General features: G+C 39.8%; 1 protein-coding gene across 1 annotated transcript; it reads left to right on the top strand.

The window, feature by feature from the left end:
• The first annotated feature begins 5,898 nt into the window (after nt 1-5,898).
• On the top strand, nt 5,899-13,303 carry TMEM185A (transmembrane protein 185A). The gene is made up of 7 exons (XM_032702063.1): nt 5,899-6,065; nt 8,318-8,494; nt 8,721-8,928; nt 10,233-10,316; nt 11,189-11,365; nt 11,676-11,799; nt 12,349-13,303. The coding sequence occupies exons 1-7, from the start codon at nt 6,028-6,030 to the stop codon at nt 12,591-12,593; spliced, it is 1,053 nt and encodes a 350-aa protein (XP_032557954.1). The 5' UTR covers nt 5,899-6,027; the 3' UTR covers nt 12,594-13,303.
• The last annotated feature ends 912 nt before the right edge of the window (nt 13,304-14,215 follow it).

Here is a 14,215-nt window from a genome sequence, read left to right as displayed (position 1 = left end):
CCTTCATAGGACGCCTTTCACCTTCAGCAACAAAACCATACCCAAGATGATGCTTCACTAGACAATTCCAACTTACATAATTCCCATAGGAATCATATGGGGAAAACCAGCATGTGATCTCATGTCATTGAAGGTTGCTTTGCACAGCTTGGCTTTGTGAGAATCTCAGTGCTTTAAAACATATTGGGTGTTTTTTTCTTGAAAGATACACACATGTTCACTGAAATAGAAGTTAAAAAACAAATGTCTGGTAGACTTATGTAAAGCTAATAGTCTAGGGGAAAGCTTAAAGCCCAGGGAAGATAAATCACCTCATACTCTCCTCTTACTGAGTCATTTTTGTGAGCTTGGAGTTGGTAATCCAATGCTCCTCTTGGACCACTGAGCTTAAGCTTTCTGATTTTCTCTTATGTTTAATTTTGACAGCTCCTAGATGATTCCAAAATGTCATCTTGCTAAACCTCAGTCCTGAAGCCAAGGTAAAAAAAAGAAGCTAACCCCCTTTGATCTTTTTCACTTTTATTCCCTGTCTCCCATCCAATTTTGTTAACAATTGTTTTTTCACTTCATGGCTGAAACATCAGAGACCAAAGTGAGCTGTATTATTTTTAGGTATTTTTGTGTGCCTTTTCAGCATGGTGAGATATAAGTAAGTCCCTGTCACAGAATAAAATGCAGCAAGTATTTGGTTAAGTGTTTTATCTCTGTAAAAGCTATGTAAATTTGCCACAATCATATTGACATTTAACCCGACTCTCTTCCCTGAATGCATTGCAAAAGGAGCTGTGTTATATCCAATTACTGATAAGGTGAAGCCTGATTTATCACTGTCCTGCATCACTGGCTAAAGTATATGTTGCACAGTGTTAGTACATCAGGGTGCCAGTATTGTAGCCCACGTGCTACACTGCTGCAAATTATTTCACTGCTGCAAGGCATGTGGAACTCACTTCTCGTGTCCAACATCTGAAACCTGTTATTTGATTTGGTGGCATTTAAGCATTTATCTTGTGCTATCTCACTTGACTTCTGAGAGCAGCCCAGAGGAGTCATGGACAGCAATCTCATTTGAAGTCTGTGTTATCCAGACACGCAGATCCTTGAGACTCTTGGAATGCCTGACCTGTGCCAGCACTAAAGTTCTTAATCTGAATAATGCTTTAGGTAAAATTACTAGGTGCCTTTACTTAAAAAAAAGGAGGAACTTAAATAGTTAGAAGCTTTGTGTTTCATGCAGAACACCCATCCCTTTCAAGCCATGACATGATAGGCACAATCAGTTCCTTTAACTCACAGACTGTCCTTGGTGAAAGGTCCCATTCCTAGTGCAATTTCCTTCGGTAAAATACAAATGTTTAGTGAAGACAAGAGTTCCTATTTTTCATAACAGCTGACAGGTTGGTCTTTTCACATGAATTATCAGGTCAAGGGAAAGCTCAAATTGCCTTCCCTTCATAATGGGCAGGACTGATCAAGTAGAGGTGAAGTTAACAAAAATCATAGCAAATTTAGCAAAACCACAAGCAGAATTGTACTGCAATTTTTGAATTCCTTAGAAACCTCACATTAAACACCTCTATATTTTTCAGTTATAAGAACACAAATCATAGAATTAAATTACTTTGGGTTGGACTAAGGTGATGGTATTAGTCAACCACATAATGAATTTTATAGCAAAACCATGGGAATTTGGTATCAAACATTCTACCTTCAGTCTTACTTTTCTGTATTGAAATTAAATGCAACAATTAAAGGTAAACCAAAGAGATGCTGTATTTCCATTATATAAACTACTTAATGCACTTTCCCCCAATTCTTAAATTTACACAATCTCTTTTTAATAATTAATGTAAATTAATTGTTATTTTCTATTTATATAAGGACATTTCTGCTGCAGATATACTTCTGGTTAATGACAAGCATGAAAAAACTTTTAAAAATAACAAAGAAATGTGATGCTTTGCTATTTTAAAAACCCTATTTGGTAAATTTTAGTCAAAGAATAAACTACTGCAGGGCTGAAAATGTGCACCTTGGTTAGTTGTGTTTAGAATTTGGATGACTATTACTTTTGGCAATTAAACAAGAACAAAGTATGAGCTGAAAGAAAATATGAAAATCAGCAGTGTACTAACTTGAACAAAGTTCAGTGACTGTTAAAAAAAACCAAAAATATCCCAGGGATGTGACAGGAATTTCAATGAAGAAGTCACATAGTAACAGTGTTTGAAAAAGCCATTAAGGGAAACAAAAACCAAACCTCACTAGTTCTGGATCTGTTTGCTTTTAATTAATGAAGAAAAATTTACCTAAAATACTTGATGAATATAGGAAATCTAAAATAAATAGGAAAATAAGGAAATCTACATCTGGGTCAGGTTGACCTGTGTCTTCCAGTTAACACAAAACAGACCTCACTTTGACTTCACCTGAGTCAATAAGGATGCCACCACCACTTATTTTTATCAAAATATTGGAGGATATTAAGAAGGAAGAAATTAAGAAGGAATTAAGAAGACCTTGAAGGAAAGCATCAGCTCTCATGAATCATTACAACTAGGAAATTGGTAGAATTTATTTATAGAGCAATTTATAGAGCACCTTTTTTTCAGGTGTTTATCTTCAACAGCTCCTAAACACAGTGGAAGGGAAAGTTGTGCAAGAAAACTCAGGCATAGAGCAACATAAAAAATGAACAATTTGAAGCTGTGGGGAGGCAGGAATAAAACAGATTCCATAAGAAAAGAGGCATGGAACATGACTCGTTTAAATGAGCTTCTTTTCAACAGGAAAACAAGTAATGAGTAAAACTAGCTGAACAGATGGAAAAGTAAAGTATAACTAGACACAGCTTTTGCAGGTGATAGCAGATCATTATGTCAAATCCTGCTTTGGCCAAGCAGCTGTGCAACAATGCATTTTCTAGAGTCCAACTGGCAGAACAGCCTATGAAATTCATAGTGATTTAGTAGTATAATTTGCTTCACATCACAATCATAGTTGGCATTAATATAAACAGCAGCTTGCTGAACTACAACTCTAAAAATAGGTTTCAGGCTGGAGGATATTATTTTAGCATCCAGTATACAGAAGCAAATAGAATGATTTAGAGCCGTTGCCCTTGAACTAACTTCCCAAATGGGACACAAAACAATATTATTGCAGAAATTATTGAAATTTTCATTGAAACTGGAGGCCCTAATTTCAAAACCAAGCATCTGTGTAATGCCAATGACAACATATCTATGTGGATATCAGATCACTACTGTTTTTAACTGTGCAAAATTACTGGCTGGTCTAAAGATTCTAAAATAGATGGAACAATCCCTTCTTTGTCAATTACCAGTCAATCTCTGTTTATTCTGTGAATAAATGTTAATAGTAAGGCCTACAGTGAAATCAGCTGAAATTCAAATGGGGATTTTCAAACCTGGAGATTTGGTTTTGTAAACAATTTGATGTTCTGTCATAAACCATGACAGATGATCCTAGAAACAGTTCATGGCTGTGCTGTCAGCCACATCAGTCAGTTATTACTGAACTGCTGTCCTCCCTTAAATGTTCCAGTCATCTAACAGTGACACTTTGAGAGTCTGTAAAGTAAACATGGATTATATGGTATGTTAGAAAGGAGTCAAGGCTGACTGTCAACAGAAAAGCAATCTTCACAAATTAAAAAGCTGGTTCAGGTTTTGTTTCCTGCACTTAACATTGGCCTGTCAAGGATAGGGATCCTCCTGGTTTGTGCTTTTTAAGCAGAATATACAAGATAGCTTATGAGAGCAGTCATGGCAGTGTAAGAAAGACACTATACATGACTTTTTTAACTAATTTGAGGAAATAGATAAATGGAATAAAACCAAAATGTGTGTTTGGTCTCTAGCATAAACTGTCTTAGGGAATTCCCAGTTTTCAAGTCTATAAAATGTAAACTGGAGATAAATCTTTTAAGTCTTCAAGTTCAGAAAACAGTTTGGGTTTTCTTTGCTGTCCAACTCTCCTTAGTATCACCCTCACATGTGTAGTATCAAGCCATAGCATTCAAGAAACCTGAGACCACCAAAAGATCTAAGAAAGCTCCTAAAATTCCTGGTTACTTGACTCCAAGACAAAAAATTTAGCTGTAGCTCTCCTGAGGTACCAGTAGAAATTATGTCCCATGAGATTTCATTTCTGTAACTAGGGATTTCTTTCCTAGTTCTTTCCCTGGTAGGAACTATTTTGCTGCCTGGGCAGTCAGCCAAACATTGTAGCTGCAGAAGAAATCTTCCTTGATTTACTTCTACAGACCTTCATGACTATTCTTAGAAATGGCAAGCTGCTTTATTAGCCTTCTGAATTATTAAAAGTTCTCAAGTTAATTCCTTGTTATTAATATTTTGACTTTGTTTTATGTTTGCATCTGGCTGCAGATAATTCTTACAGGTACTGTCTTGTCTAGTACCTCCTTTATGCGTTGCAGTAGATCTATTTTATCTTGGATAAATACATTATGCATAATTGTTCTCTTTCTCAAACTGATAAGGCTCAACTTTTTCAAAAGCAGAATGAAGATCAACGTTCTAGTTTCCAATTTTTTAAGCCTGTTAATTCTTTGATTCCTTACAAGTTCTCGTACTGCCCTGGCACAGGTCCTATCATAGGGGCACTTTCCATCTTATCAGTTTCTGAAGACTGCCTAACCCTCATCCTTTCCTTTCTTTCCCTTTCTTCCATTGTGTTTTCTTGTTTCTCTCTTATCCTGAATTCTCACCAATCTCCTCACATCTCCCCACTGCCATTATTTGTGCTGACGTGTCCTTGCTTTCTTGTAGCCTTTTACATACCCTTGCTTTATCAGATGAATATATGGGGCAGAATATGAAAACAGCCATGTCACAAATTGCAGCGGAAACTAAGTGACCAAATGACAAACAAAACCTGTCTCCAGATCCTCTGGGCTCATCTTCACTAATAGTTTGAAGAATGTCTGATGAGGATTTCTCCTAACACATACAAGACTTTATAAGTTTACTCAAGTGTGAGATGAAACACAAATGAACGGGTAACACATAAGACATTTTGAACAGATTTAGAACAAGTGATCTAAGCCCATATTTTTAAAATAACCAAGCTCCGTGTGTAACTTCTGAAAAGCAGTCTCATATTTAAACAGAAATAATACAACTTGAGGCAAACGCTGCTGGCATGACTCTGGGGCTGCAAGAGGAGGGTGTTCCTTTACATGTCCCTGCAGAAAGTCCCCTGACAAGCGGAATGAGCAGCCAGGCTTTGGAGATACAGAGGAAACACAAGCTCCAGCCTACAAAGGAACTAGGGGGGAACACCACCGTGTACCACAGTCTGACAGAGCGTATGGGTGGGGGATTTATTGCAGCAAAGGCTGCAGAACTGTGCTAGGCCATAGAAAAACTTTTAACAGACGTTGAAAAAGACCATCCTGATTGCCTGAAACGAAGTTAATGGGGTTGGTTGGTTGATTTGGTTTTTTGTTTGTTTGTTTGAATTTGTATTTGAAACATTGCTCAGTGAACGCTGGATTATGGCAACTTTTCGTAGAGCTGTCCCTAAATGCTCAGTGATTTAATCGTCCTAGAGATTTAAATGCCTCAGAGTTGCCCAGAGAGGTGTAATAGTCAACCAAATTCTAATCAGCCTGGAGAAGAGGCTGAAGGGAGACCCTATAGCAACTTCCAGTACCCCAAGGGACTCCAGGAGAGCTGGTGAGGGACTTTCTACAATGGCATGGAGTGACAGCACAATAGGAAGGGCTTCCAGCTGGAGGCAGGCCGGTTTTGCTCAGGCTGAGGAAGGAATCCCGCGCTGGAGCGGGAGCGGCGGGGCCGCCCCTCACAGCCCCGCCCCGGCCCCGCCTCGCGCATGCGCGGTGCCCTCCCGGGAAGGCCGGCGGCGCGCACCGCCCGGTTCCCGGCGGCGGGCCGTGCGCACGCGCGGAGGCGGCGAGGCCCGGCCCGGCCAGGCCCGAGAGCGGTGGCCGCGCCATGAGCGCCTGGTAGAGCGGCCGCGATGAACCTGCGCGGCTTCTTCCAGGACTTCAACCCCAGGTGAGGGCGGCGCGGGCACGGCCGGCCCGGCAGGGGCAGCCCGGCAGCCCGGCCGGGAGAGGCGCTGGGTGCGGGACCCTCAGAGTCCGAGCGGAGCGCGGCCTCGGGCGGCGCTTCCGCACCGCGGGCTCGGGCGGCGCCGGGAACACGCCGTTCCCGGTTTCCTTCACGGGATCAGCCAGGGTGGAAGAGACCGCTGAGATCATGGAGTCCAGCCCTCCCGGCGCCGCGGGGGTCGGTGTATGCTCCCCGGCGCTCCTCACCTGGTTCCCAGCCCGAATTCCAGTCTTCTTTTTTTTTGTTTATTGTGTAATTTTCTCAAATGATTCCAAGGCTCGTTGTGGTGTTGGAGTGCTCGCCGTGGTGCTCTGGGGTGCGGAGCTGCCCCACGCACCACTCAGGCTCAGTGTTGGCAGGCTGAGCAGTCCTGGGATGGACAGGGAGCATCCCAGGGGGCGAGTCTGCATCCTGGCTCTCCTAAAATTATCAAGTCACTGCTGCCTGGGATTCTGCTGGCTCGCCAAGCAAGTACTCACACATGAAACTGTTAAACTGAGAGAATGAGTTGAATTTTTTGCTGTTACCGGGTGTTTTTAAGACCACGGAATAAAGGTCTCCAAGTAACTTGTGCAAGGTGGCTTGAGATGCTGAGAGTCCTGGAAAAGCCTTGCATGTGAAAGAGGCCTTACGTGATGGCAGTTACAGCGAGCTATGTTCAGTCGGTTGTTTAGACAAACAAAGGGTAACCAGCGCTCCGGGAAACGCATTGTTGCAGAGGCTGAAGTAAACAATTGAAATATGCGTGGTTGGAAGTAATGGAAAAGTAGGACCAGAAGTCCCAGAAGCTTTATGAAGTTTTGTTACAAGAGCGATGCTTGCAGCTTATTTGGGTGCTGAGTGATGAATGAGCAAGCTGAATGTTGCACGTCTGCAGAAATCTTCATCTCGAGTGTTTTGATGCTGCTGGAACACTCGGGGAGCAGTGGTGCTTTACCACATGGCATTTTGCTGCTGTATTTATTAAGGAGCCAGGGAAGATATAAATTACACAAATATTGAATATTAAAAAAGGATGACTAGCTGAGGAAGCTGAGACATCTCTCTGTTGCTGTGAAGAGTGACTGGTTTATATCATCCCATCCCGAGGTAGCTTTATCAAACATGTGAGGAAATGCTGACACAATAAATCTGCTTTTCCTTATGAAGAGGCAGATGAGACACTTGTCCTGAGTAGAGACAAAACAGCTTGATGTCTAAGGGTAGCAATGCTGTTCTGAGGAATGCTTTGTTATTTGATGAGAATGGGAAGTTAGAGTTGTGCTGGTGGAGAGAGGGTTGTGTCCCTGACTGTTGCTGCTTTACTCTGTTCCTTAGGTTATCCATGTTTTAAAATACATACTTCACTAAAGTGGTGTTGAAGCCTAATTACGTTTTTTATAAGGCAGTCTGTGAGCTTTTGGTGAATGGGTGGGTTACTTTTCCCTTCCTGTCTGGTGAGGAAATTGCCTACTATGTAATTATTTTGTTTGATGGTGAAATCAATTGCTGTGCCACTGCTCAAGTATTCCAGATACATTTATTCATTCTTAAATTGACTAAATCATAAAATATGTCAATATAGCTACTTAAAACTAATAAACACCATCATCAGTATTCCAGTTAGAAACTTCAATCTGCAATCAATAACTTTTAACAAAGTTTAACCTGTTGTTTTTTTCCATAGTGTTGCTTTTCTAACTGAATGTAAATATTAAGAAAAAAAATATCTGGAGTCTGCCCTATTACAGTTTGTAGTAGCTTATAAGCTCTAGTTAAAAGCAGTGAGGATAAAATTTCGTAAATTACGTAATTTAGTTTTTGATGTTCAAAACCATGTTATTTGATTCATAGGACAGAACACATTGTCTATAAACACATACAGCTGGTATATTTCTGAGCCTCTAATAATACAGCTCCTGACTAGATCCTTGTGGGAGGGAACTATTTATAGCTGTCCATTCATTGAGATTGTCATGCAAGAATGCTTTTGATGCATTCCCTCGAAGCAATGGTTTTATAAGTGAAAGAGGTGCTATATTTGTAATGAAATACTGGATTCCTTGCAAAGAAGTTTGACACACGTTTTCTGTTAGGAAGTATCCCAGTTAAATTTCAGCTATGACTGATTTTGTTCTGTACAAAGTTCATGGGAAGTTGCCTGCCGTGATTTCTGACTCTTTTTTTTTTGTTTGTTTGCTTGTTTTATTTAATAGCAAATTCCTTATTTATGCCTGCCTGCTGCTCTTCTCTGTGTTGCTCTCTCTACGTCTGGATGACAAAATTCAGTGGAGTTACTGGGCTGTGTTTGCTCCAATATGGCTGTGGAAGTTGATGGTGATTGTTGGTGCCTCGGTGGGAACAGGAGTATGGGCTCGGAACCCGCAGTACCGGTAAGTTGAGGATGTTTATTTGGCAGAACAGAGGGAATAGGATGTATGCTCTGTACTGAATTCAGTTCATAAAGGGGTTTTTTAACAGCATAAGAGCATCTAGAACGTTTGTTTCCAACATTTTAAAAATAATTATCATCAGCTTACCAAGTGTCTTGGAATGTTTGCAGGATAGTGTGCTTTCTTTTTGGCAATTAAATTGAATGCTTCCTTATCCTGTCTTCAGAGCAGAAGGAGAAACCTGTGTGGAGTTCAAAGCTATGTTAATTGCAGTAGGCATCCACCTGCTACTGCTGATGTTCGAAGTCCTGGTGTGTGACAGGATCGAAAGAGGAACCCATTTCTGGCTTCTGGTCTTCATGCCCTTGTTCTTCGTGTCTCCGGTGTCAGTTGCAGCGTGTGTGTGGGGATTCCGACACGACAGGTCCCTGGAGGTGAGCCTTCATTTGTGGTGTGTAAAACTCATGGCAGTGCAGGACCAATTCTGTGACAGTTTGACTCTCAGGAAAGTGTGATATGGAGGATTGCATCAACCCAATTAATTGTTTGCACTCACCTGCAAGTGCGAATGAAAATCATGATCAGGAATAATATAACTTTTTTTAGTATCTTCTAATTTTTTTCAACTACCACATTGCAGCATGTTTTGAACCTGCCTTTTTATTATTGTATGTTAAAACAACTCACCAGGAACTCTGCAATATGGACTAACAGTGGATATTTACATGGAAACAACTGAAAACAATTCCACTGATAGCAAGCCCAGTCCCTAGGCAGAACTGAACTTCCAGAGCTCTTGGTAATCAGGGCTGAAAATGTCTTAATATCCCAATCTCTGTGTTTAATCTTTACTTTGGGAATGTGGATGGTAGGCATAAAGCAGTAAGGTTTTGCTTTCTGCCTCTGTCTTCTCTAACTCCTTTTGGTTTTAGAAGGATTCTCAAGATATTCCCACGGTTCTGGCGTTTTGCAATGAACTTAGAATTCTTTCTGAATTTATGTTGTTTAAGGAGCTTTTTGGTTTGCTATGTCCTTGAACTACCCCATTAAAAATCTGATTTTTAGATGAGGTTCAGCTTTTTAAGGTATTTTAATTTTAAGGGACTGTTTCTCTAACAGTAGCCTAGGGTGAGTTTATCATTAGAGAGAGAAACATTTATAGTAAGTGATTGTTAGGATGGCTGGTAAACTGCTACTTTAGGTTGCTCATTTTAAAACAGTTGCCTATAGAATTTTATTTTGCAGGGTTCTATTCACAGTTAACCATTCCTAAAAGTAAAATTTGTGTAGAAGTACTTGCCTTCTACTGGATGATGCTTGATTGCCCATTGATTTACAGATGACTGCACAGCTGCTAAGTACTGGCAGAAGAAAGTGGAATCCATAAAAGGCAACAGCTGTCTCTACTCATTTTTATAATGGGTTTTTTTTTTTAGTCTTTTATCATCTTCAGTTAGTGCTGTTCTACTTTCTTTTCTTTTTATTCCGTGAAGATTTCATTATTTCCCTTTGATTTGCTAGAAACATAAGAGGGGTCTGTCTTTAATCCAGGACATTAATTTTTGACATGAGTAATCAAAGTAGTTGTTAATTTATTATTATTTTCAGAAGTATTTAATCTGAAATACTGTCTGCTTATTGCAGTGATGAACATGGAGTCAGAGAAGTCCTTTGACTTGGTTGTCTTGGAAATAGCTTTATCATGCTAAGAATTAACTAACATTTTTTCTTTTCCTAGCTGGAAATCTTGTGTTCAGTCAATATTCTACAGTTCATATTTATTGCACTCAGACTAGACGAGATCATCAAGTGGCCGTGGCTTGTACGTAACAAATGTTTTCTTCTTATCTTTGTTTAAATGCTGAATTTCATAAAGATATTTACTCTAGGGAACAGTTAATATGTGATTAGTCCATGATAACATTTTTGCTTGCTTAGCAATCCTTCACTGAAGGTCTGGCATTTCATTCAGTGGTAATTGGAGGCTGTTCTTTGGGCATTTCACCCTCTGAGGGAGAGGAATGTGCCACCAACTGCAGTTAATCCCTGAGCAGTAGTTGAAAGAGAAATCCTAACCAAAGTTTCCAATGGGAACAGTAAACTAGCCATGAATATGATTGGTGAGTTAGAGAATGTGTTGGTAAATACGCTGTGGTAAATAACTGCTTTTATTTGTTATGTTACCATGCGTGTAAGTCCACTTACTGTGTCACTGTAAACTGCTGAGATGTCCTGTCCCAAATGCCTTTAGGATACAAAAGTGCCGTTTCTGTGTCTGGATTTTTGTAAACTGCCATAAAACTGACAATCTGGCGTGGTTATGTCTGTCCTTTCTCTTCTCCTAAAATTTTGAGAAAGGATTGAAACCCTTCCAAATAAGGTATCCACTGTAGGAAATATTTGCTGAAATCAATTTCAGGTACAATTTGAGCCCACGTAAAATCACGGATGTCTTACTAAAGTTGAACTACACTGACCTAATTTTAAATTGTTTCATCTTCATGGGGTTTAAAAAGCTGGGGAACCTCAGAGAGCTGATATGGCTCATAACAGCATGCTTGAATTGATGCTCTCCTGTTAGAGATTATATTAGTTAAAGACTTAAATTTCTTTTTCTTGTTTAGACTTAATAGGCAGACTTGCTTCATTTAGAAGAACCACACCTGAAACAAATCAAATCTCTCTCTCCCTCAGGTTGTTTGTGTTCCACTGTGGATCTTGATGTCCTTCCTGTGCCTGGTGGTGCTCTATTACATTGTGTGGTCTGTTCTGTTCCTGCGCTCTATGGACGTGATTGCTGAGCAGAGGAGGACACACATCACCATGGCTGTCAGCTGGATGACAATTGTGGTTCCACTGCTCACATTTGAGGTTGGAAAAGCGTTATGAGTTTGTGTTTTTTTCCTTTTTTCAGGGACTGATGAATACTGGGTTTTTTAACTTACTGAAATGAGAATGCTGCTTTTTGTTTTGGAATAAAATATTAACAGCAAATGTGTTCTTCAAAGTTTTTTTGAGTAAAACCTGCATTGCACTGGAACTGTAACTACATGCTTCTGTGGAGACCATTTTTCCCCCACAAATGTGTGAAGTTAAAGATCTGAAATCAGCCTATGCTTTAAGCAGTTTGAAAGTGAGTATTGCAATTAAACTGACACTGTATTTTTTTTTTCCAATTTAGATCTTGCTAGTACACAGACTGGATGGGCATAATTCTTTTTCCTTCATACCCATATTTGTTCCTCTCTGGCTTTCACTGATAACATTAATGGCAACAACATTTGGGCAAAAAGGAGGAAATCACTGTAAGTATTTTCAAAATCCTGGAAACAGATTGAAAATCAATGCTTACATGTATTTTATTAATATTTGTATTTTCAAAAAGGGCTTTTCTATGTATATTCTTATGAAATAATTCACATATTTGTTAGACTGTTGTTTTCAGGTGACTGCAGTAAGTTTTCTGTGCTTACAGTGTTATCCTATGTGGCACTGCTTGCTTTGGTTGAGATGCAAAGTCCTTTGTGTTCTTTCTCTGTACTGATGTGACCTGACACTGTGTAACTTGTGAAATGAAATGGATTCTTGCTGTGGTAGTATAACTGTAATTTATAGAGATGGATATACACACAGGCATGTGGGTGCAAATCCATGTCCCTATTCTGGATGTATATCTATGTGTATGTAACCTGAACTGTAGGGGTAAGAAACACTAAGAAGCAGCACTAACAAATTTTATATTATTCACATGCAAACAATCAAGAGAACTTAAATGAGATTGCATAGTCTGCCTGCTTAATTATGTGTTCATTCTGTTCTGCAGTAACATGAAATAATTTTCCCTTTTTCTTTAGGGTGGTTTGGAATTCGCAAAGACTTTTGCCAGTTCCTACTTGAAATCTTCCCATTCTTACGAGAATATGGAAATATTTCTTATGATCTTCATCATGAAGATAATGAGGAGACAGAAGAAACACCACTGCCTGAACCGCCAAAAATTGCACCAATGTTTCGAAAAAAGACTGGAGTGGTCATTACACAGAGTCCTGGAAAATATGTGATTCCACCTCCCAAGTTAAACATTGATATGCCAGATTAAGATGACAGTAGCATATTAAACTTGAACTGGTCATCAGCAGACAAATGTATTTCATCTCATGCCTTGTCCAAATCCCTTTAAAATAGGTATTGCTGAATCAGTGGCTTGGATTACACAAATCAGAGATCTCGAAGATAATCTGAGAGCTTTTCCAGAGGATTGTGGTTGTCTAATTTGTGAACCTTCCTCACGGGTTGGTTGCACGCTTGCCTGTATAGTATTTATATGAACATTTTTAGCAGTGTAATATATTGTTTAAAAGTCTTGTTGTGTACAGTATAAGTATTATCTAAAAGTATTTTTTTAAAAACCCTGTATGAAATGCCTATGCTATTCCAGGTGTCTTTTAGGTCCTAAATATACACTTGATTTTTGTGTCTCTTTTAAATGCTTTGGGGATGCCTTAGCATAGTACCTCTTTACTACTTTTTCTGTTCAGCCACAATCATTGTCTCAACCACAGAGGCACAAGAGTGTTGCTCTTCTCATGCAACACTGGAAAGCTTTTTTGGGGGGGGAGAAGTAGAGTATATGGCAACTTACATGATGCTTTTGAGTTAGTCATGTAAATTTTCATGTAAGTATTTCAACTTTTGCACTGTCTTGGGAGTCACATGTTGCTTTTGTTGCTTTACCAGTTCCACATTTTGATACTTCCTGAGCAGCATGTACACCATTCTCCCACTAGACTGGCTGTTTAATAAGCTGTTCCCCATTGCATTGTGTGCAGTCTGTGCCAGAAACGTTTGTTGTAGGTCTCACAGCTGTTGGTTAGGTATAAATATCATAGCTTGGTCTTTGTTACCAACTTTGTGTTGGTTGGTGTAAATGATTAAACTTTTCAAGACAGGAACTCATTGGTGTTGCTATAGCATTTTCTTGTCTGAAGAAAGACCTGCTTTGACAGTGTCTTGGACTTACAGGTGCTTTGGAGAAACTGAGTCTATGAAATCTATAGTCCTGTAGCTTACAAAAATGGATGTCTGGTATTCCCAGATCCTTGCAACTGCTCTCTGTGTTTAAGTAACCCCCAGTTTTGGTAGTTTAAATACCATAGGTTATGTTTCCTTAGTGTTAGCATGGCAATAAGAGAAGGGAGCGTATGGACATTTCTGCATGTGTGCAAAGTGCACACCTGGAAAACTTGGATGTGGTGCTTCCATTCTTGATGCTGCAGAGCTCCCTATTCCTGCCTATGGAGCAGCTACTGGCTGAAACTCAGCCCAGCACTGTCCTATCCCATACCTTATATTTTGTTGCAGTTTTATTTGTTTCGTGGCTCGAGTAAAAAAAAAATCTGTAAATGAAAACCAACAAGTGGTATTTAACATTTGCTGCTGCTGTTTCATGTCACTGGGACACTGGATGCTGCTCTGATGTCCCAGCAGCACAGCATGGGTGTCCTAGTGATGACTGAGAACTTTCCCTTGGGATTCTCAGTCAAGTTGGTCACTTCCTTTCAGCTGTCTGTCTGCAGAGCCATCTGGCTGCTAAGGTAAATGGCTTCAACTGAAAAATTCGCTCAAACCAAGAAAAAATAATTTAAAATGGAGCTTTCCCCATTGGAAACTTCACGTGATTCTGTTCTGGCCAATGGGTTTGAGTCAAGCTTGACTTCATCC

This window comes from Chiroxiphia lanceolata, chromosome 14 (genome assembly GCF_009829145.1).
Source record: "Chiroxiphia lanceolata isolate bChiLan1 chromosome 14, bChiLan1.pri, whole genome shotgun sequence".
NCBI lineage: Eukaryota > Metazoa > Chordata > Aves > Passeriformes > Pipridae > Chiroxiphia > Chiroxiphia lanceolata.
The sequence above is the reverse complement of the archived record's forward strand: the minus strand, read 5'-3'. Positions and strand labels throughout refer to the sequence as shown.

Bases quoted from the DNA above. Each gene is read 5' to 3' on its own strand.
- TMEM185A (XM_032702063.1), top strand. From the start codon at position 6,028: ATGAACCTGCGCGGCTTCTTCCAGGACTTCAACCCCAG. The intron at 10,317-11,188 runs GTACGTAACAAA...TCTCTCCCTCAG, and splicing joins TCATCAAGTGGCCGTGGCTT to GTTGTTTGTGTTCCACTGTG. The intron at 11,366-11,675 runs GTTGGAAAAGCG...TTTCCAATTTAG, and splicing joins TTCCACTGCTCACATTTGAG to ATCTTGCTAGTACACAGACT.